The sequence below is a fragment of the Pocillopora verrucosa genome, chromosome 3 (genome assembly GCF_036669915.1).
Source record: "Pocillopora verrucosa isolate sample1 chromosome 3, ASM3666991v2, whole genome shotgun sequence".
Classification (NCBI taxonomy): Eukaryota; Metazoa; Cnidaria; class Anthozoa; order Scleractinia; family Pocilloporidae; genus Pocillopora; species Pocillopora verrucosa.
In genome coordinates this window covers 22,701,824-22,727,031 of record NC_089314.1, presented here as the reverse complement: position 1 = coordinate 22,727,031, position 25,208 = coordinate 22,701,824, and the positions used below count along the sequence as shown (strand labels likewise).

The 25,208-nt window shown below is 35.9% G+C and overlaps 3 protein-coding genes and 1 long non-coding RNA gene across 4 annotated transcripts; 1 reads left to right on the top strand and 3 right to left on the bottom strand.

Moving 5' to 3' along the window:
* Positions 1–1,106: 1,106 nt before the first annotated feature.
* Positions 1,107–4,483, bottom strand: LOC131798051 (uncharacterized). The gene is made up of 4 exons (XR_009341256.2): positions 4,338–4,483; positions 2,568–2,685; positions 1,863–2,000; positions 1,107–1,422 (listed from the first exon to the last, which is right to left on the bottom strand). It is a non-coding gene; the product is annotated as an uncharacterized lncRNA (long non-coding RNA).
* A 1,303-nt stretch (positions 4,484–5,786) lies between these two features.
* Positions 5,787–16,898, bottom strand: LOC131797990 (casein kinase II subunit alpha-like). Its single transcript, XM_059115648.2, has 13 exons — positions 16,206–16,898; positions 14,379–14,496; positions 13,113–13,214; positions 12,471–12,521; positions 12,290–12,349; positions 11,334–11,417; positions 11,019–11,129; positions 10,718–10,771; positions 10,210–10,257; positions 9,210–9,310; positions 8,394–8,499; positions 7,823–7,865; positions 5,787–7,155 (listed from the first exon to the last, which is right to left on the bottom strand). The coding sequence occupies exons 1-13, from the start codon at positions 16,298–16,300 to the stop codon at positions 7,004–7,006; spliced, it is 1,125 nt and encodes a 374-aa protein (XP_058971631.1). The 5' UTR covers positions 16,301–16,898; the 3' UTR covers positions 5,787–7,003.
* LOC131797991 (uncharacterized) lies at positions 16,712–23,726 on the top strand. Its single transcript, XM_059115649.2, has 8 exons — positions 16,712–16,950; positions 18,763–18,862; positions 18,970–19,044; positions 19,199–19,275; positions 19,905–20,001; positions 20,730–20,888; positions 21,080–21,150; positions 21,757–23,726. The coding sequence occupies exons 1-8, from the start codon at positions 16,778–16,780 to the stop codon at positions 21,806–21,808; spliced, it is 804 nt and encodes a 267-aa protein (XP_058971632.2). The 5' UTR covers positions 16,712–16,777; the 3' UTR covers positions 21,809–23,726.
* LOC131798026 (bolA-like protein 3) lies at positions 23,276–25,190 on the bottom strand. Its single transcript, XM_059115695.2, has 4 exons — positions 25,134–25,190; positions 24,784–24,913; positions 24,357–24,445; positions 23,276–23,926 (listed from the first exon to the last, which is right to left on the bottom strand). The coding sequence occupies exons 1-4, from the start codon at positions 25,167–25,169 to the stop codon at positions 23,858–23,860; spliced, it is 324 nt and encodes a 107-aa protein (XP_058971678.1). The 5' UTR covers positions 25,170–25,190; the 3' UTR covers positions 23,276–23,857.
* Positions 25,191–25,208: the final 18 nt, after the last annotated feature.

Here is a 25,208-nt window from a genome sequence, read left to right as displayed (position 1 = left end):
AAGTAGGTTTTCTTTCGCCACCGCAGCTGAAAAACAGCTTAAACAACGAAAACATTGTAAAAAACACTGCTTTTTGGTTGTCCATTTGGAAAAAGTGGTGTTTAGAGAAGGGAATTGCCGAGGAAATCGAAAATTACGAGCCGACCCAGCTTAACACTTTGCTCGAGCGATCCAACGCCGAAATTTAAAACAAACATGGTTAAACCTCGGAAACGACGATTCCATTTCATCGAAAGTGATTCGGACACAGACTGAACAATTCCTTGAACTGTTTAGCCGGACTTTGAACTTTTTTGCACCTTAAAGATGTGAAGATATCATTGCATATTATTGTTTTGATCGTACGCAGTTGTTTTGACCGAACGCACGGTTTGAATAAATTATTTTTTGCACTTGATGCGCGCGCTTTGCTTTTGTTTAATTATGATAGACCATCTCGTATTTTTCCATGTATATTATTAACACGTAATCACATGATTTTTCTCGCGCAATTTGGAATAAACAAGCACTTGTTAATTTTTTCAAAGACCACAAATTGCACTCGCCCTACGGGCTCGTGAAATTTTGTTAGTCTTTGAAAAAATTTACTCGTGCTTATTTATTCCAAATTGCACTCGAAATCATGTGATTACCTATACAAATTGCACTCCACTCAGTTCAATTACCATTATAAAACAGTTTTCATGCGATGATGAGTATCTCGATCTGGAGGAAAGATGTCATGTAGAGCTTTTGTTCTTTGTTGTTTGAGTGAAATTCTTGTCACTTAAAAGTCTTAATACAGTTTCAGTCCATTCAGAATAGCGAAATGATATATTTGCCTGTGATTTACAATCCAAGGTTATGCCCAAATGTCGGGTGCACTCTCATTTTTTTACAATTCTGTCCCTAAATGTTATGGAGATTTCTTGTTGAATTTTATTCCTGCATAGAAAATCGAAGCTGTTCGCTCTTTAAGAAGCACTGAGTTCATTGGGCCCCATCATGAACTGAAAAGTATCGTCTAATGTCATTAATATTTATCATGACATTTTCTCGTAACGTAAATAGAGCGAGTATAGCCTGACTCGCTTGAGACAATTTTACGCGGCCTGAGACTGGATCATTTTTATACATTTTAAACTGGATGACCTTCCTGTCGAGAAGAGGAAAGTTTAAAGCATATTGATTTAGGACAGGGTTGGAGTACTTTATTTATTTCAGAGCTATTATGGGTCATTGTAACAGAACAAACATTTAGTGCCGCGTTTATAACGACACAAGCCAAGGAACATTTTACATTTGACTTCGACTATCTTTCCCTCTATTTTTTAATAGGACTCACAGAAAATTTAAATATACTAATGAGCGTTTGATATCTACAACAAGAGATTCCAGTCGTTGTTAGCAACTTCCAAAACACCTTTAAAATCCAAATCAATGCTGTAAGAAAGAAAAAAAACCGAGGTAAAAATATAGACAAATAAAAATAAACTAGACCAAAGGTGCCAATACTTTTAGCAACCTTCTTTTCTGGATTGCTCAGCTTTACAGGCTCGATTTTGAAACTAGCGTAATTTGTTCTTAATTATATTCTAGGTTATGATATCCATTTCACAGAAGGAAAAAAAAAATGAAAATAGTGAAAACCTACCGGGTTAAAAAATCTTAGAGAAATTTCACCATAATGAGCACGCGCCATGAACACCAGCCCAGCTTGATCAGAACCAAAAGTATCACAACAGCCAATCAAACTGTTGGTAGATATTAAACATGGCCAGTGAGAAATCCTTTAATTGTGGCCATGAGGTAGAGAACTGCTTTGCCCACTAAGCATATACTGTAACTGTACGAGTTTGGGTGAGCCGAGGATTTTAACTTACTTCATATCGGGCAGCTACAGCACAACTGACCCTCAGCACAGGCAGGGTGGGGACTGCCCGAGCAGTCACCCCTACACCTTGTCGCACAGTATCTTAAGTCATATCCAGATACGCACTTATCATTGGGTTCCTGTGCAACTAAAAAACAGAGATAAAAAGTACCGATTTCATGATTTTTTCTTAAAATACCTCTTAGCTCTCCTGAGGACAGTTAAGTCTTTGTTTACAACTTAATTAAAGTCGCTTGTATCGTGAAGATTAACAAGGCTGTGAAAAGTCCAACACTTTTTTTGGCAGACTCAGCCTAATTAAAGTGAAAAGGGTGAAGAAGAGTGGGTGAGGGATGGGTGGGAGGGATGGGGGAGGGGGAGGGAGAGTAAGGGGACACCGCCGTCCTTTTTTCTTCGACTTACCTTAGTGTAGCTTAGAGTCTTTGACGGATCGATTATAATGGCATAGAGTGGTAAGGCTCTCACTTTGCAACGCATCAGTCCATTCTTTCTAAATATTTTGTATATCTCCGTGATTTACACGCTAAGGCATCTAAGATCAGCGAGATTGAAATCACACTACAACTCCTAGAATGTACCCCCTGGAAAATGAATATCAAATCCTTCACGGAATACAGACATCGAAAAACAAATGTTAAAACAAGTGACTGGTGTATAAACCATGAGCAAATGACGGAAAAACAAATTAAGTTACCTTCAGGCTTGGGTGCCACGTGATCAGCAACCAGGAATATTACAATAACTGTGAAAGTTACAAACAGCTTCATAGTGTAATCTTAAACCACACAGGATATCAATCTGAAAAGTAGTCACTGTGAAAACAAAAATGCAGCTCTAAGAAGAAGTTTGGCTTTTGAATATTTTCATGCGTTTAGACTAACAGAATTTATTGTTTTTTTAGAGGGCACGGTAACGAATCTTGCAATCTGATTGGTTCTTTACCCGGTCAGTATTTTCCTATCTCTGCCCACGGGCCACGGTAACGCTTTCGTGAGTCGCCGAGTACATCCCAACTTTCGTTGTCATTTTTCATAAATATACCTCGTTTTCCGGCTGGGTAGTATTTTTAAGCAAACACGTCGGTCACTACCTCAAGCTGATAAATAACTTATGAATCCTCTCTTTTCTCTCTATCAAATCACTTTAGTTGACAGAAAAATATTGGTTTCAGAATGAATTTTGTATAAACAATAGTGTCATTACGTTGGTTGACAAGCGGCCTAAAAACCGTCTGCAATTAATTTTAATCGTTCACAAAAAGTACCCAGAAAGTTGAAACGTGAGGTATTTGGTTACAGTTAAACTGAACGATGGAACTTTCATTCATTTAATATCTGAATTTTCTCGAGCAATTTTTCATAGTGAAAGAGCGAGCGACGTTTTAATTTAAGTTCTACAACAAATATACGCTCCTGGTGAGTCTTTCCAATTCCGTTCAGTTTGGACATTTGTACCTTAAATTGCACAACAGAAATTGAAGGAATTTTTTGAGAAAAGGCCGCATTACATTCCCTTGTGTCTCGTTGGAGTGTGCCGTTCGAATTTAGTTTTTGTGAAGGAAAGATCAGAGTTAAACACGCCATTACAGCAAACAAACGAGCAAACTCTCACAACTTCAAAATAAAAAAATTGAATTTACTCAAAATTACTTTCCTCGCCGTTTACTTAATGAACAGAGGTAAATCTTCGTACATGAATGAATGGTCGATGAGAGTGAATAATACTTTCCGTTAGATCATTAACTGATTTTGAAGAAAACATTGTCGTGACAGTCCTTGCCAAACTAGTTCTGTTTGTTTTCAAATGTTCCTACGGTTTTTTTTTTTTCTTGCGCGCTCTGTAATTGACAGGTGTCAGATTGTGACAGATACTTGTAAAAATAATGTTTCAAAGTTTGTTTGGAAGCCTTTTAAATCACCTTTATCGTTACGGAAATTAAAATGTTTCGCTGAGGCATCTCTCTTAAATTTGCATCACCTCTATTTTAACCACCATTTACCCACTCAAAAATTGTTCAGTTTATGAAAATCTTGCCGTATTTACGTCCATAAATCATTCGGGTTCTTTCGGAAAGAATTTAGTCAAGTTTAAAAACAATAAATATGTTATTTACCGGCTAAGGGTCGGTCCGTATGGTGAAAAACTGTGACCTCGGTCTTGAAAATGCTGCCCTCGGCCTACGGCCTCGGGCAGTATTTTCAAGACCTCGGTCACAGTTTTTCACCATACGGACCTCCCAGCCAGCAAATAACATATATATATGTTGCTCTGATTAATCCCGAAGTATATATAAAATTACAATTGCATGGGCCAACGGCTTGTAACGTTACGTTTCATGCCCCCTAAGGCATTTTCACGATAACTGATAGTCTTAGCGAAACGCAAGTCCTCTGTAAGTTTGCACTGAACAGACTAAGACTTGCTGGACTCAAAATTTAAAACAAAGAAACGAGCTCTCTCCTACCTTGATGTCGACAAAAAAATAACCAGGTTTGACTCAGATCTCTACAAGGAGATGTATACTATCGATGTCTTTGTGATTACAGCTGATTCGATTACCATCATAAAGAGACATGCAAAGATCAATCTGGATAAATAGAATGCAATCCGACAATCACAACGTATTATTTAAGCACGTTGAGCGATAGAAGGTTGACGTGCGTGTCTTTTCATTTGGTTTTCGGTTACTCTTGAAAATGAGGGAATTTGCATTTGAAAATCTACTGTCAGTCTTGGTTGACTCAGGTGGAAGCGCAGTCTGAGAGTTAGTCAAACAGAAATTTGAAAGAGAAACTCTATCGATGACGACTTGAACCAAAAGCTTGGGGCAATAAAATCCGTGTACCTTAGTGCCAACCGATTTTCAATTGTTAGGAAAATGAAACAAATTTTATTTTCGTTTTTCTTTGCCGCAAAAAACCGAAATTGGACTTCCATTTTCGTTTTTCATTTTTTCCCCGCCGGGAAGGAAACGGAATCCGAATTCACTTTATGCTCTCCGTTTTTCCTTTTTTGTAACTTTTGAAAACACGGATTTTCATTTTCTTTTTGGTTTTTTGGTTTTTTGGTTTTTTGGTTTTTTGGTTTTTTGGTTTTTTGGTTTTTTGGTTTTTCGTTTTCGTATGGAACTTGGAAAACGGATCACAAGTCGTTTTCCGTTTTTGGCCAATGGCAGTGAAACTGACAATCTTTGTTTAAGCGGGGAATATTTAGGAAACTAAGATGGCGGCGTTAGAAAATGTCTTAGAAGAAGATTTTGTCCGCCGGTTTCTTATCGCACAGAAACATACTTACGAGGAGCTTGTCACTGAAATCAAGGCTCGATATCCGAATCTAAAGGGCTGCAGTCTACAAAGCGTAAAAGGTTTTGTAATCACCAAGGAATAAGGAAAAAAATGCCAATTTCGGATGAAGTGCTTAAGTGCCGCTCTCGCTAAGAGCGCTCCTCTCGACTTCCCGTCGGAGAAAAGTTTTCTTGTAATCCGCAAATGCAAAACGAAAATGGAAGTCCAATTTCGTTTTTCTGCTGCAAAAAAAACCGAAAATAAAATTGGTTTCATTTTCCTATACAATTGAAAATCGGTTGCCATTAAGGTACACGGATTCAACAAGTCGAGCTGAAAGTCCACAGAATCAGGACTCTTTATCGTGCTCCTTATTTGCTACTTGAATTAAAAACGTATTTTCGGAATTCTCTCTGAGTTGCACCCACACGTTTGCAAACAAGCCCGTAGTGTATCCCACACACTATATACCTCCGGCAGCTGTGTCCTTAGTACAAAATTATCGTTGCGTCTACTAAGGTTTGTGTAAGGTCTAGCAGGTTTCAATCAACAGCTTTCAATCTTGTAAATACAGCACATCAAGGTTTGAGAAAAACAAAACTAGTACTGATAGTGACAACGCAACAAGCTTTGACAACACTCTAAATTTATTATAATAGAGACCTACGTTCGAGGTCAGTTTCGCTTTTTTGCTTTGGTAAGAATATAATATTTTACAAAGAATCAACAATTGACGCACCAAATTACAATAGGATAACCAATACTGTGCTAGAGACAACAAATAGCGTGCTTTAAAGGTATCAAGCTTTAGTGAATACAGAAACTGAAGGTTCTTGGCTTTACAACGGACACGACAACAACTCCTTTTTTTTTTTAATAACACAAACCTGCTGATAAAACAATAATTTACAACGCTCAAAATCTAAGCAGCAATATCATTGCGAAATTTTCAAGAGCAAGAGAAGGATCTACAAAACTACGGGACTCCTTTTCTATGTGATGTACCCTGTTCTCAAAGAGGTGTGCATGATGGACTTGGCTCTCACATAAAGTTTGAGACAACAAAAAGAAAATCGGTTGGAGAAAACTTTTGTCCTTCAAAATTTGTGCGCCTCTTACCTTAGACGACTTAGTTCGGAAAAAAATTATAAATATTTAAAATATCTTTATGTAAAATGGCACTAGCACCTTCAGAGGTATTTGTTTGATACATGATTTTCACTACTGAAACACAAGATTTAATATTCCTGGAAAATGACCAGTAGCATTGGTAAATTGTTTGGAGTGTAAGTTGTGCCTTTCTGCGCGAGAAGATCACAATTAAATCATAACTTGAGACAAACAAACACCAAAACACTGTCATTTAAGACAAACACACAAACACAAAGATGAAATTGAAAACGTCCATTCACAAAAATCCCAAAGACATACTGTATATCAAGATCGTACAAATTTCAACAAACTAAAACAAGTCCTCCTAAGTGGTAAGCTTCAAAATTTCTCAGTTCTAAAGCGAAGACTTCATTGTTACAAATTTCGTCGAGGCGGCTGGGTACCGTTTTCTTAACCACGGAGAGGCTACATTAAGGCGCCAACACTGCCAGTCGGATTGAAGGAAAACTACCCCCAACCCGTTAAGTCTGAGGTAGGCACAAAACAATAACAAAAACAAATACAAACGCTTCAAATGGCACGACCCCCACTCGAAACAAAATCCAACTATCTAAAGTTGAAAACCTGACCCACAGAGACCCTCCCTTTTTCTTTCCTTTTTTTTTCTCTTTAATTACTATGACGGCAGCTACACCCATGTGCCAAATTGTGTTTGGTTACAGTTATGATCTGGTCATGCAGGAAGAGTCGAATTTGGTAGCGGAGACGTCGGCGCTGACGGTAAAGGCGAGACGATCTGTTGAGTTGGTGTACCGCTAGACTGCATAGGCACTGGGGACACAACAGTCTGCGCCAATCTCTGTTGCTCCTGTCTCACCACTGGATCTGTAAGGCACAGCACACACAGTAACTATAAGCACACTGTGTGGCTCCACTTACTTTTATTTTAGAGTGATTGTTCATTTTTCTAAGGACATATTCTTTACCAAATCTTCAACTACGAATATTGCATTTCTAGTGTTTTGATTGGTTCATTCAACATCGGTTATCAGCTCATGTTCCAAGACACCTTATATGAAAATGCATTGCACCAACTGTTTCTGAGCTGAAAAAAGATTCCAAATATTCAGGTTTTAATGAAAGTTAATAAAATAATTATTCCATTCGCGCTTGTTAGATACGAGAATGGTTAAAGCCAAATCAGCGCTACGGCCTATTAACCATCTCATATCCAACGCGCGCTTCTTTTGCGAAAGATGCGATGAACACAATGTTTGGCGCTCTTGACAACGCATCAAAATGTCCGGCTTCGAAACCTTAGTGAGATCATTGTCTTGAGTTCTCGGGCATTATGGTTATCACTTTAATTGTCTTTTTCAAACTGAGTATGAAGGGGTAATGGCCAAACACCAGGGAACCTGACCCTATTGAACCATCACTCCTATGCCATATTAAACCGCCTGATATATTGCAGCTCCCACAAGATGCATTAGGACCATTTTCTACGTATTAATTTTACAAAATGTATTGAAAACACGACAAATTTACTTACGGAAGTACGGATGTTCCATGGCTTCCCTTGCTGTCAAGCGTTCCTGTTGACAAGATAATCAATCAGACCAAAAACTCATGAAATCGAATTTTGGTCACGTTCTCACTGGTATCAGCTTGATCATATGGCCACACGCAGAGGAACGATCATTTTGATAATCATTAATATAGCTGACTGATCGTGTGGTCTAACAGTTCGGGTGACAATGAGGTTGTTGTCTACGACGCTGACCATCGATTTTATTACGAACAGAACTTCTTACAATTGACGGAAAAACAACTCGTGAGACTCTGATTATGACTTTGGCTCGGATTGACGTAACCTGAGCCCGTGATGCAGCCGATGGGGTATCGTTTAAAAGGAGCAAAGGGCAAAGAGCACAAAGAGCACGCGTAGTTCTTTACATGTACATTGTCGACTTCGGTGATATTCAGGCGGGAAAAAGAAAAAAAAAAGGCGGGATATGCAATTTCCACTATAACTGAAAATTTCGGGAGCATATTTTCTTTGATGCAGACACAAGAAATTTTTTTTTACATGTACATGCAGTGTGTTTATTGTTTCGGCATACCGCAATGTCGTATCTTAGGAGTTTGTCCAGCAAGTCAATTGCTTCAGGGCTCACTAGAAGTTCATTCTCTGAATGCGTGAATCTTTCCCATCTCTTTCTTGAGTGTCTACGACAAAACAACAAAAAAAATTGAATATGCTGATGTAAAACAGAAAAGAACAAGAAAACTATGTCTGCACATGGATTTGATTCATATAGTCGCCCCGTTGTTATGTATTGAAGCGACAAGTAGTGCTACTAACACTCCCGGAGGGGATATTGATCCATGGCATAACATTAGGTTAAACAATCAGTTCGGTGGTTGAGTATCGTACCATGATAGAAACTCCTCGGACCAGATGGTCTGACGTTCGAATCCTACACGTAGCGTGGGACACCTTGTTTGTTCTTTGTCCAAAGCTCGAGACGAGTGACTAAGAGTACGGTTTGATTTAACCCTTTTCACCCAAAAATAAGACTTCACATTCTCCTCACTATTCTTTCCACATTTTCGATGATGCTCGCTAAAGAATGTTTGAAAATCTGGAGCTTCTTAAACTGGTGATCATTTTCTTTATTATCATGACCTTTTCATTTAATTTAAGGAAGACACTGTAAGGGGAAATTAGAGGCCAGACACTCTAAGAGGTTAGACCAAATGTTTAGATCTAGAATTGAATTCATTATAAAGAAACGGGGCGTTTGTTTGAAAAATGAATGTACATTGTATGGCAGACATTGCAGAGGATTGTTACTGGATCTCGTAAGTGAAGGGTTAAATACTATAAGCCAAATGATAAACGCACAAAACGCCAGCCAAACATAAACAAAACTAACCTCCCTAAGATGTCATTGAATCTTGGGTCTAATTCAATATGATACTTCTCGATATATTCAAACAGCTCATCTGTTCCTATCACTTTGGCAATTCTGACAAGCTGGAGGAAGAGAAAATTAAAAAAAAATCAATAATAAAAATCACACATCATTTACAGACACAGACATCCAAAACATTTTGGATATCTCTAGATGTTTAAAGTACCAATAAAAACCAACACTTTGGTAGAGGTCATCTAAATTAAAAAAGTAAAATAATATCCATTTTTTAAAATCCCTTCATTAAAGCAGTGGAAGCATTAAAAAGGAAAGGAAAGGCAGGGCGTGAAATTGCGCCTAATACAGGCGCCAATGCGACTAAATTTTTTACTTTGGCGACCAAATCCTGAAAGTTAGTCGCCAAATTGGCGACTAGTACGTTTCATCATAACCTTACCAAGAGATATAGTGAATTAAAAAGATTTGCAAAGATAAATCCGCGGCAAACTTCCTCGTTAAGTTTGTTTCCAAAACGTAGCACATGCATCTCGATCGATAACTAGACGCCATCTTGGTTTTAGATGAGCTTTAACGTTGTATATCATCCATCTTATTGTCCACTTTGTAGCACATTAAAGATCTTTTCCCTAACTTAATTTTGGAGGGTCTATCTAGAACGCTGACAGCGTAAAGAAATAATTTGTTTGTCTTTGAAAATGGCGACCAACTTTTTTTGAATTGGCTACAACTTTGAAAAATTTAGGAGCCAAGTGGCTATCAGAAAAAAAAATTAATTTCACGCCCTGAAAGGGTAAAATTTTTACCCTTTCCTTTCCTTTTTAACTGGACCGAGAGGGAGGAAATTAAGGTTATATATGTTTCCTAAACATCTGAGGCGTCTCCTGTCATCAAGCTTTAAAAGTACTATTTTCATCTGTTATGCACACCTAGAAAGTATCTATTATTGAACACTGCAAGCAACAAATAGATAAATTAATTAAAGAACAAGAGAACACATTACCTGGTCATAGTTGTCATGCCCATGAAAGAAAGGTTCTTTTCTGAAAATCTGTTTCAGGGTGACAATTAATTAGAAAATTAATCATCTTAATTAATAATACAACTTACTCAATGTAAAACATATGAACATGCTGTTAAAACTCTGGACATTAAGTTCCCTCCTTCCCCAATCTATCAGAGGAAAAACTCTAGAGTAGCAAATCAGTCCCAAACATACATACATGAATATTTAAAAGCCTTATTTGTTTTGATAAACCCACTGTAGCCCTATAAGAGTGTATATACAGCTTTACACTATAATATGACCTCTGTTTCTGGAGGGAAATTCTGCAATGAACACTGTAATCCTGTGCATGATAACTGAGTACTCTGTGCTTTCTATGCTTACAGAAGTGTTCACACTAGTCAGAAAACAGTTTTTGTGTAACAATTTCATTCACTCTTGTCCAATGATCTCACAAAGTGGAACATGTGTAGCCTACTGGTTTGATGATCAATTAGTCCCTCACCATGCTGGCCAGCATACAACCAAAACTCCACATGTCCAAGGAATAGTCATATTCCTGAAATCACAAACAAATGGACATCATTGAATTTTTTAAAACTGTGAGTTCAAAGCCACATTAAAGAGGAAACATATGGGGAATCTGACACAGAAGTAAAGGTAACAATGATAGTAAAAGTTAAAAGTAAAAGGCATAAACTGTTGAGTATTTTTCTCTTAATGAAAAGCCAGTGTAAAAGATACTTGCACTGAGTTAAGAATTGCAGGTATTCTAAAGACAAGCAACAGACATTCACGATACATACTTGATGGTCAACCAGTAATTCAGGTCCTTTGAAATATCTGGAAGCCACTCGAACATTGTATTCTTGTCCAGGATGGTAAAACTCTGCTAAGCCCCAATCTATCAATCGTAACTGATGACACAGAAGAAAATGAGAAAAAAAAAACATATAGGAAAACAGAAGAAAGATAATTGTTAGCACATGATTTAAACCACAGCATAAAGCTAAAAAGTGATGGGAATAAAAGGCCTAATGATAACAATAATGATAATGATAATAGAGAAATATAGTCGACAAATATATAATTATTAACTAAAGAAAAAAAACAATACAAACCTGTCTTTTGTCATGGTCAATCATAACATTGTGTGGCTTTACATCTCTGTGCATTATCCCCATACTGTGACAATAGTCCAATGCCTGTGTTTGCAATAAACAAGATTATTATTCATTCAACACACTATCTCTTTTCTGATTGGCCAAAAGCGTGTAGTGAATCTTCAAAATCAGTGCCTGAGATGTCATCCAGCTGCAGATTATTCAACAATCATGTCAAGGACACTCAAGGTCACAGGCAATCACATGACCACAGTGTATGATTTCTAAGGGTATGTAATCATGTCAAGTTCAAACACTTTCTGTTGCATGCTGATTTGTATATTTCACTTGTTTAGAAATAAATTGTCAGTTCCACATACTGTCCTCAACCAATTTTATTTTGTTCGATGTATAATAAAACAATTATTAGATACAGTTTTTGAGATATCCAGAATAATCAAGGTCTCAGTAAGGGTTATTAGCCTACCTCCACCCTGATTATTTTGGGATATCAAAAAAACCTCATCTGATAATTGTTTATAAGAATCATGTTTACAGAGCAAGGAACCCTTTACCTAACATAACAAGGACATAAGAAATCTACATAGTTTGGGGTTCTTGTGATCTGATGCAAGTGGTTAAGTACTACATGTCCTCCTATACATTTATTTAAAAATCATTCACTCTGTAGTACTGTAGCTTTGTATTTAATTTCTGCACCAGACTCAAAGCTTACAGTGGAATGACATGAAAAAGAAACTAATAATTGGCTCCTTTGAACATGCTCCTAAGAGGCCTTGAAAGCTTGTACCTTCAAGGAAAATAGAAATACAAGTATGCAAAAAGGTCCCAGTTATCATTGTTAAATTTCTTGAGAGGAGAACAAGGGGAATCACTTTAAGTTGGAGTTCTCTTACATGTAATATTATCAATTAAGTAAACTGGAAATGGTACAAGTTTTTTTGTACACTTACCTTTAGGAGTTCGTATAAGTAGAATCTGATGTCATAATCGGTAAATTTCTGGTACAGTTGCTGAGAAAAGTAGACAAATTTATAATTATTCACATATATATACAGTATGCTTAAAACTTACATAAAAGTTATATTAATGATATTTATCCATTAAATCAAGGTAAATGCTGTTCTAACTCACCTTAAAATCTGTGTTGTTTACATACTCAAAAACTAATGCAGGTGTCCTGGACTGTTGAAATAAATAATATGTAAACTGTCAAAAAAGGACACATTTTAGAAAATGTATGTCACAAGAATAAATACATATACATAATTATAGAAATGTGTTGAAATACATGTAACTGTGAAATCTGTTTGCACTTTTCAAGCAAGTCTTCTATAGGATTGTATTTAAATGACTGAGTACCCAATCTATCAACTTTGAAACTTAAATCATATATCAAGTAACCTGTGCAGAAAATGTAGATGAACATACATGCACATAGTGTGTGTTTTGGTTTAGGTTTTTTTACCTATTTTAAAGAATGTTTTGAAACTATGAAAAAATTATAACCACACTAGACAGGCATGTGTTTTGGTCCCAAATAAATTTAAGGTCAAAATGACTTTTCAGCAGTTTGATTTATATTTTTTTTTCTTTGCCCTAGATACACAATTATAGTCCTCAAGTAAAGAAAGTGGTTTGAGATAATTCATGTACATGTACATATACTCCTGCTTCACCTGGACTTTTAAAACTGCAAATTGTTAACATGAAGACATGCTAAAAATTTATAAACAATTTATTACAACACATATCATACAAAAATACTGTACATACCACAGGATCTTTGACAACATCCAGAAGATTAATAATATTGGGCCCTCCCCTCAGATTCTCTAGAATTTTTATCTCTCTCTTGATTTTCTTCTTTTTAACTGGCTGGAATTGAAACATGGTTAAATCTAATTACAATTTGATGCTGCAAGCGGTAAGGTTTCAAGATTTAACCATGTACATACATGTACAATACTATTCTTACTGCTTCCTATGTAATAATTTAAACTACATGTAATTGTAAAGTTCACATATTACTTCCTTCTTACTAATCAATATCTTGCTCAAAATGTTTCTTAACTGATGAAAAAAGAACAGTATGGAAATTGCATCCTTTATCCAACGGGAGCATGCAGGCATCCAGTAAAAGTTTTTACTGTGTAGTCTCAAAGTGAAATTCCAATGCATCACAGAATTTAAAAATCATCAAAAGTTTACCATTGACTCATCTAGTTAGGAGTAAAGGCTGATCTCGTCTGTTTTTTTACCCAAGACCCTTCTAAATTGGAATGTTCACTAGCAGCTGCCAGTTTAAAATGATTTCAGGTTATTATATCTACAACTACTGGTAGTAACAATTGTATCAATGTGCCTGGTACAAAAAGGAAAGCAATTAAAACTAGTTTTAAATCATTTTGGCATTAAATTCATTTTAAAATACAACATATATTTAGTAGTGTTTAGGGGGGTTTGGTATATCAGCATTTCCTGATCAATACCAATTTCTAAAGGATTATGTCCCATGGTTTGCAAAATTAGATTTTTCTTTCCAACCCAACTCTAATACATGGCATAACAAAGTTCTTAGCTGATTGGCACATGAATGGTGTTGGATCAACAATTCAAAGGAACATACGCTGAGAAACTGTACAAATTACCAAAATTACTACTTCCATTTGGTTACAATAGAAATGTTGGACTAAACCTAATAAGGGAGTCCACTTGTTCATGGATTTTCTCCGATATATAGTTTGTACAGAAACATGTTTGTACTCCTTGCACAACACTGCACAGGTGTTCAACTATGGTTTACAAACTCCAGATGTACATCTGAAAACATCTGATGAAGCATAGTGCTATGACTTCTAGTAACCTTAACATTATAAATGCTAGATCTCTCTTGAATTACCCGGAAGCCTCTTGCATAACAAACAAATCTCCTGGTCTCCGTACCCACCATAATACACATGTAAACCACTAAAGTTGACCATACTGCACTGCAAAATGCATACATGCTCACACCACACCAAAGACAAAGTAAATACTAACCTTTAAAATTTTTACAACCACTTTCTCCATGTCCTCACTTGACACATTTATTGCTTCAAAAACTTCACTATATTTTCCTCTACCCAGTTTGCGAACAAGTTCATAGTTATCTTGTTGACTGAACAAAAATAGATACTAAACATTAGCTTTAACAACACAAGTGTAACTCAAAAATTACAGAGCACTCTTGATACTGATCTCTACAAAATCACAAAATCAATTTCCCCTGTACATATGTTCAGCATACTATTTATTGTTATTATTTTTTACTTTGACTAGTAATAAACAAACTACCTCAAGATATTGATAAGTAATCCCTTCTAATCCAAAGGAAAAGAAAGTAAAAATGAAATAGAGGAAACACATGGCCATGAATTGCATTTATATCACAATGTATGGAAGATAGCAGCAATTGATTAGAGCTCTTTTCAAAATTGTTATGGTCATTTTGTCACATGCCCATAACAAAATAAAGAATTTACTTTTCTGATGTATTCACTAGTTTCTCAGATATACAGCAAATCTCCCAGTCTGTGCTATAGCTTCCTAAAAGGTAAAAATTTGGACTTTTGAAATTTTCCTGGATTTGAAGTGCATTCCATGTAACCAGCCATTAATTAACAAATCTTGGAAAGGGAATGGGATGTGATGCAAACTCAAGCACTCCCAGAATTTGGTTTTTGAGAAAATAACATCAATGTGCATGTGCATTTAAGGTTAGAATGTAAGTTGCTTTTTCCGCACACAAACAGAAAATTTTCAATGTTGACGAGTACATCTTCATGCGATAATGCATTAACAATTGTTCTACACAATGAGCATATTTTTGGCTTCATTTCAGTGGTTGCCTTCTAAATTTGGTTATGTAAATGCTTCTCTCATTCTCTCAAAACTTCTAGCATGTTTCATACTCTTATGAATACACCCTGATGTACAAACTGATTGCTAATTTTGAGATACTGTTTTCCCTTTATGGACCATGGTAACATGTGCAATATTATAACTCTGCTGAAATGGCAAATTCAATTATATGCACTTTAGCTGAATTTCATTAAATATTTATCTGTTTTTCCCTCAGAATGTTGTATGACTTATGTGTGATGGTAAATTCTGAGAATTAAATACCTTAATCACTTGCTTATCTGCAATGGCAGCTAAATCATGGTGGAAGGTAATAGCAAAGAAAGCCAGAAGTGAAACCACCCCCCTGAGGCAGTGCATTTCTCCAAGATCAAATAAAACTAATCTTGATGAAAAATATTGAGAGCTAAGCTCTATGGCAACTCTGATTTGAATATTAAAATAGATTACTAAGTTTGAAAAATATATTCTAAAAAAATCAATCCATCTAATGCCTCTATAATATAATACCACAAAATAGATCCTAAATTCTCCCCTAAAATTTCAAAATAACTTGTACACACAATGTTAATCAAAGTAAAGGTTACAGAAATCTCGCATAATTTAGCACAAAAATGTCAATAGAATTTGAAATTGCATACGCTACTGCTTAAAAGTCTACATGTAGCAATTACAAAACCTAATGCGTATGCTATATTGAAACGTGGAATTTCACGTTCAATAAAAACTGCTTTTTGCAAATAACAGTTTTTTATCCTTAGATAGCATTTTCGTCTTCCGTTTCGTCTCTCATGCTTCGTTTCGGACAATAAACCACGTTGGTGCACAACACTTGTGCTTGTCCAAGGCTTAGCTGGATTGTTAATCACTTAAACGAAAAAATATCGCTTTCACAAAGGCGTCTATTTACTCACTGATTTTAACGTCTAGTGAATTAAAAAGAGGGAAAGAATGAGGAATACTTACCCCCATTCAATAACATGCGATTCATAATCCCAATACTCTCTAGGCCGGTGTACATTTACGTCCGAGTAGACTCTGGCACGAGCTGTGTTCGCCATCGTTCTGACAAACGCTTTCTTCTCGGCAGTTTTTGCCAAAGTAAAAGTTCTTCGGTTGCAGGTCTGATAAACCAGCCAAAATATCGAGCGTGTTATAATTCTTGTTTGCGTGTCACCCCTTTACAATGAGTTCCAAGCACTGAAACTTCGGCAGTTGCGAGCTCACCGGCGTCGTTCCAAACCCAAATGTCTCTTTGAACAATTTTTGATAAAAATTCTTACCACTTTCTCGGCTATTTTCTTTACAATAACGCTATCAGTCACTGTGATGAGAAATCATGGAAAAGCCTCATGCATGAAACATTCTGATGGGAAAAGGTATGTACCACAGAAAAAGGAGCACTAAGGGCAATTGCAAGAATATGGCGGCTGTTGAGACACAAGGAAATCAAGAAAAAGGCATATGGTCAAAGCGAGGCTACGGAGACCTGGGCCGAGCGGAGAAGCCGACACTTCGGCTGGCGCGTGGAGTCGAATATGACTCGTTTTTCTGAGATATCTCGACGTTTTTATCTCAAAAATTCAGTTACTCCATTTGAAGAAGACTCCACTCATGAGTTTAAGGGTCACAGAAACATAAGTGCAGAGGAGGTTCCACCATGGTGTTATATTCCAGGAACAGACAGGCGATCACGAAAGGCGGTATCAAGGTAGTTATACATTCAAGTTTATCCTCACAAATATCTCCATAGATGCCACAACAGTACACTTATTTCAATATTTTGATTTTATACTTAACGGAATAAAAAGGTTGATAATGTGTCATGAACCGTGGTATGGTGGGGTCAGCAAATTATTGTTATATGACATGTAAACTTGTATTTACATAGGCTGTAAAAACCGGTAAAACTGGTCGTGACAGGAACTCTTGCGCGACTGTCACATGATCGTCCACTTTTTTTTTTTAAGCTTAAAATAGATTTGCATGTGTTAAGTATATAAACCCATTCAGGCAGCTGGTATGTCGGCTGATAATGTTTGTGGCCAAGAAATTGTCTGAAAATTGAACATTTTGGCCATTAATTTTCGCATGTGAACAGTAAATTTTGTTTACTTTTTTGCACTTTCCTGAAAGCCGCAATTGAGATCAGCATTTAAATGTCACTATCACTCATTATCTTTTTCCATAAAAGTGATAAATGTGAAAAAGTGAAGCTCATTTGCTGATTTTTTCCCACTGGCAAAAGTTTGGGTTATAATAGTTGTTATTATGTAGCTGGTAGCGCCTGTGGGCAATATAAAGTGAATCCTGTGTTCTGATATCGGTTGGCTACCTGAGCAGACTAGATTGGCCTGCCTTGCCCACTCAGGTTTTCTTGGTGAGATCCTGCACAAAAAAAACAATGGGTTGAACAGACTTACAAAGTTCATAATTTTTGGACAACATTGGCGATGGAGTTGCAGATTCAAAAGGACAGAAGACAGTCAAAACAAAAAAATTAAGGATCCCGGTGGGTTTACTGTGCTGACAATTACATATGTAAATTTTCAAAAGATAAGATAGTCTACAGTATTTTATAAACCAGAAGCTCATCTTTTTTCATACAAGTTTTAGTTAATTGAGTAGGGTCAGTGGTCAGCAGTCAGCAAGAAAGATGGCGGTAATTTTTGAGCTTCATTAAATTTACAGCGAATTTAGCTTATCAAAGCAGCATTTTCCTCTTTTTTCTTCTTTTTTATACATACCATTATGGGAGGTCTAACAACAGAAGAATTCAAGAATTTGTTGGAGAAGGCTTTAGAGCCTCTATGCAAGTCAATTGATGAAGTGAAGAAGTCTACCACCACTGCAAACTCTAATTATAACCAACTACTATAAAAAAAATCAACGTGGCTCCGCTAGCCCCCATGGTTATTCCAGGCAGCCAGCACTCTAACTTTTACCTTTAAAATTTTCATTGTTGTAATTTATTTTTTAGCAAGAGTGAGTACAATAAAGAGTGATCAATTGATTGATTGAAAAAAAATTTGTGAAATATTGCGTAACAAACTGAACCACTGACCTTTCTCAGAATTTTTTTTTTTTTTTTTGGATAATGCATTATTGCTTGTATTTGTTTTTTGGAGATCCATGTGACATCTCCTCGCTGAATTTTTTTACAGCTAAGGAGAGAGAGATAAAGAACTGGGAGGTGGAGAATTTGAACCTTGCCAGGGTGGGGTGTGGAATTTGACCCAGAACTGTCTAGCCTTTCCAGCAGAATAAACATCTTTTATCTTTTAATATTATGGTGTTCACTTTCTCAAGCAGATGGCTTGAGCAGAAGGAAGAGAGTCACAAAACAATAAAATAGTGGTGGATAATCTTGCCTTTTACAAAAGAAATTATGATCAAATCTGGCACTTGGGTGGGGCATTTGAATACAATTTTGGCCAGAGAGGAGGAGGAGAATTTGAAAAAAAATCAGTCTTGATCAAGGCATTATTTCATGAACATAATTACCAATGTTCCTTCTTTTCAGGAATATCAATGGGTTTTTAAATACTGGTAAAGGTGGTACCATTTATCTTGGGATTGTGGATGAAGGCAAGGTGAAAGGCTTACTGCTCACACAATATCAGGTGAGAAAAATTGAATTTGAATTTGCAATGTCAGTAATGATTAATGTTGAGCAAGGACTCTGTAATTGACCTCTGACTTTTGATAATATTAATTGTTTTGTCTTTAGAGAGATCATGTCAGAATTGCAGTTAAGGATGCCTTGAGTAGATACACTCCTCCTGTTCCTGAAGAATGCTATAAAGTAAGCTGTTGGCAGGATCAATCTTGTGATCATTAATTCTTGAACCTCTGCTTTGATTTTCTCTAGGTGATAAGGATTAGCTATCAGAGTTAAACAGAAATGAAACATGTTGCAATTGTAGACAACAATTCTTTATTTATTTTATGATATCAAGGTTGAGATTATACCAGTCATTGATTCTGAAGAAAAAGTAGATGAGTCAACAGCGTTCCTTGATCTTCAAGATGATAGGTCAGTTTGTATGAAATTCCTGCACAAAATGTTCAATGTGGGGAATTATTTAAAAATAGAGATTAGAGGTGTGATTTTCTTTTGTAACTTAACAATATGTTTACATGTACCCATAAACTGACAACCCTATTGAGAAGTCCTGTGCTTACACAAATTGAAATGTTAATTTTCAGTATTCTAGCTTGTTTTGAGTATTAGTGGCCAATTCATTTTACATCTCCAGTGCCAGGGATTTGACTATCACTCTCCAATTTTAAGAAACTGAGTACATCATGTGGGCTCACAACTCACAAACTGCAACCTGTGTTACATGCTGTGTAAGTCATGCAGGCAGTGAAGGGGTTAAATTATTCCACCAATGGGGTAACAAAGATGTTTTTTGATAGAAAATGTCTAGAAAAGTGCCAAAATTTAATATTGCTAGGTGAAAATCACAATTATGTGCAAAATACCACAAATAAAAACAAAGTTTACCTAATTTTTTAATATAATTAAATCATATAAATCAAGCAAGACTGCAGCATCCTAGCCATAATGCATTTACATTTATGTGTAAGTTCTATGGTGTTGAAAAACATTGAACTGTCAACAACAGTAATGTCAGATCATGTACTCCCTGTTCACCGTAGTTGCAATGAAGTGGACAGTAACCGCTTGAGGCCACACATCCTCAGGACATCTGATTTCTGCTGGTGTGATAGCCATGCAAAGGAACAATTTTCTGAGGTAATTGAGTATATTTAGGAGACACTGTACACTTACAAGATATTTTTTGCTTTCATGGGTTAATTTTTTCCTGGTTATTTTCATTCATTTTCAGTTTTTGATATTTCATTTCAATAAAAAAATACTTTTTTGCAAGTAAACTTTTATTGCTTGAGAGGGAGTTTTAATCTTTAAAAAGGAATTCCCTTCAAAGACAATTGCAGTTTTAACATAAAATGCCAACAAAACTACTATTATATAATATTTAGTAAAATGTCACTAAGCCAAAGTCACTTACATGTACCAAGTGTGTTTACTGTTAAGATTACTTACAAAATTAAAGCATAGACAAGAACTTGTTTTTCTATTGTTGCCCTTTCCATTTCAATGGGAAGAAATAAATAAATGGGAATTAAACAATGGACATTCCACTCCTCGCTCCTCTTGTCCATTGTCTCCAGATCAAAATTAATTGGAATTTGTGGTGTTGGTTTTGTGAGGGAAGGAAAACTCAACCCACATGTGATGCCAAGTCTGTGAATTGAACCTGAACCACAGTAGAAGGTAAGCGCTGTCACCACTGTGCCACCCTTGCTCCCCCCCCTCTCTTTATATCGTTGAGATTACTATGTTTCCTTTCAAAAATAAAATATAGACAAGGAATTTCTTTTTCTGTTGTTTCTCTTTCCAGTTAAATTAAATCTTGAAATTTTTAAAATTTTGTTTGTTTGTTTGTTTGTTTTTTTCAGGGATTCCCTCCCTCTCTCTATGTGGTTGAGATTACTGTGTTTCCATGGAAAAAACAGCAGCTTAAGATAGAGAGAGGCCGTATTCAATTTGACCTCCATCCTGTGTATGAAGACGAGGAGGGCAAATGTCACTTTAGAAGACAAGCAAGCTTAGTTCAGGTAAGTTGAAGTGTGTACTACATTTAATCATGTAATCTTCAAAATGACTAAGATATCTAAAGTTTCCTTCCTGATCTGTCTTGTTGAATTTTTACCCCTTTTCTTCATTTTGCTTGGGTGCTACATGTACTTGGAAGTTACTATTTTGGTGGTGAGAAAGACACACTCTTATCTGAATTTTTCCCTTGCAGTATTCAGTTCAAGAAGTGGTGGAACTTACAAAAGCAGAAATAAAAAATCACTTTATGCCTTTGCTGTTAAGGTATTTATGTGACCAAAGTTGAAATGATTTTGGAAAAGTTACATTAATTTTCGCACTAATTTTTCTTAAATGTTTTGTAGATTACCAGATAATAACTTTTCTGATCATTTTTCAATAATAACTACAAATCTGACATGAAGTAAAAAGCAACTTACTTGATATATTCTTTCAAAATTGAACGTGTAATTGACATCTATGTGCATCTTGGAGAGGTAACTTAGATTTTAGAGTTACTGTTTGTTATTTGAGTTCTACATTGCACAGAATGTAATCTAATGTCCAGATTGCATGGCTCAATATTTATGTTAGATAATACATTTAGATACATTTTTACTTTGACAAAAAAATTATAGATCGAGTGTATTCTGCTGCCTTTTGCAACCCCAGGCTCACATTGTCCAAAAATTAAGGAATTTTTTCTTTCTTGCACGGGATCAAATTGGGCAATCCTTAGCAGCCAAGATTGACCCATCTAGCCTGCTGTGGTAGGTAGGATTCACTTCAGCTTGCCAACAGGCACTGCCAGCGATATAGTAAGATGACAATATTAAATCATTAGCCTGTAAGTGTCGGGTGACTTATCTTTTTCTTCATCTTTCTCTTTAGTCTCAGAGATGAGATGAAAACAATCCGAGATAGGCACAAATTACACAGTTGACAATTGCCAGGAGCTCAAGTTCAAGAAAGAATGTTGCAGCCAGGATGCTTCTCAATACTTCATTTTGCAGTTTCCTTGGAAGTTCACTTGAGATAGCCATCAACAAAAGTGCAATTGTTTAGGCGCAGTTACAATGGCTTACAAAGCTACACATACCATTCTTAGTAGAGATGAAACAGTTTATGTGGAGAATAGGCCACATGTTACTAGTGGGCAAAGTTGTGAACAGTGTATCAACTGAAATTCCCTCATCAAGAGGGTTTAGTTCTGAATGATTTAAAGCATTTGGAAATACAACTTACAGCATAGTAATTTTGACATGAATGACCTTCAAATCTTTATGGATGTACTTCTTTGCAAGCTCCTTGATGCTTTGATCATGGCTCTAAGTTGTAATGGAAGCGCTTGGAGATTTTGGTCAAACTTTGTTTTTTTGGTTGTTTGTTTTGTTTTACTCAAGAATCTTCACACAGCCCAAATTAGTAAATCTGGCTATCATACAAGAGATTTGCAGTAGTATTTTTTACCAAAAAGCTTTGTTTGAATTTTATTACTTTTTTTGAAATGTAAATAGAGAGATGTACCATTAAATGTATAAACTGCATTTAAAAAAAATTGGTCTGACTCATAAATTTTGAATCCTCAGTACACTTAGGGCAAATTGACCATGTGCTTGCCATCAAAAATTTTCTGTACTTACTGAAACTGCACTGCGCAAAATTTGTGGAAATGGAATAAACAACTCCACATCATGTTGAAATAGGTACAATTCACTTTCATTCCTCAATGGCATAAGTGACACAAGTTGAAACTTAAATAACATACGATTACAAAAGTTACACAATATATGATATAGAGAAATAACAAACATTACAGAAAGAGGACTATAAAACACTTAAATTGTTACGGCCATAGAAAAGATCAAGATTGATACAGCTAAGACCGAAAAAAAAAAAAAGGAAAATGAAAAGGATGAGTGAAAGCGGCAGTATGTTACTTAACTGCACTTAGAGCAAAAAACAAGAAAACAAGCAAACTATTGCTATGTGTACATCCATAAATTATGCAAAGTAGCAATAAGGCAGCATTAAGATGGCAATAAAATGACAAAAAAGGCACTAATGAAACAATAAGTATAAACGTTTGCCAGTGACAGGATGAAAAGACTTGAAGAATGAACTTTACACAGGCAAAGAATCCAACAAAAAAACTGTTCCACTTAGAACCTTCACTTAATGTACAGTATCTTTTCACACAGCTTATTTGATGAGAACTCTCATTTACATCAATATTTATCAAGTTCAACAAGATTTGACCTCTTGTTATCCATGATTATTGCAATTATAATAGCTCTGATTAGTGACTGGTATACAAATTGACATCAGTGAGAGTTAAGAGCAATGCTGGGTCATCTTAGTTCAAGAGAGCTGAAACTAACTCCACTCATGATCACTACACATACACCACTTTCCATTATTTTTTTTATTCAAGATGACAAAGCCAAAGATACACTGTTTAGTCAACAGATTAGCATTTGTCTGCTCCTTACAGAGCAAACTGCAGTTTCAAATTGCAGATTAGCATTTGTCTGCTCCTTACAGAGCAAATTGCAGTTTCAATGTTTCCACCCTGGTAAATGAAGGCTGTGAATGATTGCTTTAGATTTTTTGGGCTTCCACTAATGGTCTGATATTCTTTTTTATGTCAAGTGTTTGTTAGCCTCTCATGCTCATGTCCTAGGTTTGTTACCAGCAAAAAGAACATTTGAAGCTATATGGAGGGTACAACAGTTGAGAAATGAGGTTTAATGTTGGAGTCTTTCCAGCTTCAAAAGTGGGCTTAGTGATGAAAATATTGTTTTGAGGTTAAAAGAAAATATATAAAAGTTAAAAAAAAAACAAACAAACAAACAAACAAATAGACAAAATATTCACAGCTGCCTTCAGTGTAGGACCTGTTGCAGAGTGTTGATGAGATATCACCATTTCAAAATTGACTTGACGTAGATCTCTTTGTACTTTGTCCTAATTTAATTTTGCCAAGTTAGCACTATTTTTCCTCAGGAATTGCTGTGAAAATCCTCAATCCATGCATACTTTTGACTTCATCTCCAAGGGCCTATAATTGAAAGAAAAAAAATTAATGATCAATAATAATGATTGCACAGTAATATGATTAAAAACTATATTTCACTTTGTATTCTATCAGTGAGGAGAGATCAAATGTAGCATTATCAAGAATCTTTTACCCTTTGACCTCTAAGAGTGAGTGGTATCTATTTTCTCCTTACAATATCAGCCTTGAATCAAATGCAAGGGTTAGGAGAATAAAGGAAACAATCATCAATTTAGGAAGCTCCTGATTGTTAATAAAATTCTCCTTGTCAGTAAAGAGAAAAAGGGGCATTAAGAGATATATATTGGGTTATAACGGATTAATAACAGATTAATATGTTCAACAAGCAAGAAATAAAATGATTTTCAAACTTGTGCAATTTCAAGGTTTTTGAGTTGTAGAAAATAACGACAAATTGAAAATCTATACTTACTTTATTGACAAGGCGATGCTGTTGCACTTGTCTCTTTCCTCTGAAGTCTTCAGATTCAACAAATATTTCATACATGGCACCACACCCTCCTGTATGCAAGTTTAAAGAAAGAGCAAAATGACTGAATGCAGTCATTATTTTTCACATTGTATGTTAATTCAGTAATCACTGCTTTGAAAAGATACCTCAATCCCACTATGCACAGTTTTTAATTTTGCTTGTTTGCTTTCTCTTCTTTACTAGTGGCCAGTTGTCTTTTGATGGCAGGGAAGGGAGAGGATTTTTGGGATCACATAGCTTCAGGGGGAAATGGAGGGTGGATCAGCCCAAATTCTTCCAACTCCCTTCCTCCCTCCCCCTGGCAAAAAATAATGACCGATTTTCCTTCTCTTTGCAGTTTGTTTATGAAACCTTCGCGTATACCAACCTGAGATGTCCTTGACAGCAATTTGTGAAGCACTGAAATTCTGTTTTAAAATTTCTGCAATTTTTTTTTCACCTTCAGACTCAGCCTGTATTTGAAGAGATCTAAGGGAAACTCCACGAGGTAGCAGACCCTAAGGAAATAATAATAACAATACTTAATTACTACGATTTCCTATTTAGCATGTAAAAATTCCTCTACAGAATGATGCGAACGGCAGCTTACGGGATATATCGCTGTTTAACTCGGCCCCCATGAAACAAGCAGGGTACATAGACATTACTAAAATTTTCTTTTATGATAAACAAGCCGGTAATTGGTGAGGAATTGAAAGTTTTCCGACACATACTCACCAGAAGTCGTCCTCTAGCTAACACGATGCAGCTCATGACAAATTCCACTTCACGAAGGAATTAGTCGTGACATCG

What these genes read in the sequence shown, in the direction of transcription:
- LOC131797990 (XM_059115648.2), bottom strand. Translation starts at nt 16,300, where the DNA reads ATGGCGAACACAGCTCGTGCCAGAGTCTACTCGGACGTAAATGTACAC. An exon ending in TGGTTGTAAAAATTTTAAAG is followed by an intron (nt 13,215 to 14,378) that starts GTTAGTATTTAC and finishes TTTCAATTCCAG; the next exon opens with CCAGTTAAAAAGAAGAAAAT. An exon ending in ACTTATACGAACTCCTAAAG is followed by an intron (nt 11,418 to 12,289) that starts GTAAGTGTACAA and finishes TTGCAAACACAG; the next exon opens with GCATTGGACTATTGTCACAG.
- LOC131798026 (XM_059115695.2), bottom strand. Translation starts at nt 25,169, where the DNA reads ATGAGCTGCATCGTGTTAGCTAGAGGACGACTTCTG. An exon ending in TGCTGTCAAGGACATCTCAG is followed by an intron (nt 24,446 to 24,783) that starts GTTGGTATACGC and finishes ACTTGCATACAG; the next exon opens with GAGGGTGTGGTGCCATGTAT. An exon ending in AGCATCGCCTTGTCAATAAA is followed by an intron (nt 23,927 to 24,356) that starts GTAAGTATAGAT and finishes TTTCAATTATAG; the next exon opens with GCCCTTGGAGATGAAGTCAA.
- LOC131797991 (XM_059115649.2), top strand. Translation starts at nt 16,778, where the DNA reads ATGACTCGTTTTTCTGAGATATCTCGACGTTTTTATCTCAAAAATTCA. An exon ending in TCACGAAAGGCGGTATCAAG is followed by an intron (nt 16,951 to 18,762) that starts GTAGTTATACAT and finishes CCTTCTTTTCAG; the next exon opens with GAATATCAATGGGTTTTTAA. An exon ending in CTTGATCTTCAAGATGATAG is followed by an intron (nt 19,276 to 19,904) that starts GTCAGTTTGTAT and finishes TGTTCACCGTAG; the next exon opens with TTGCAATGAAGTGGACAGTA.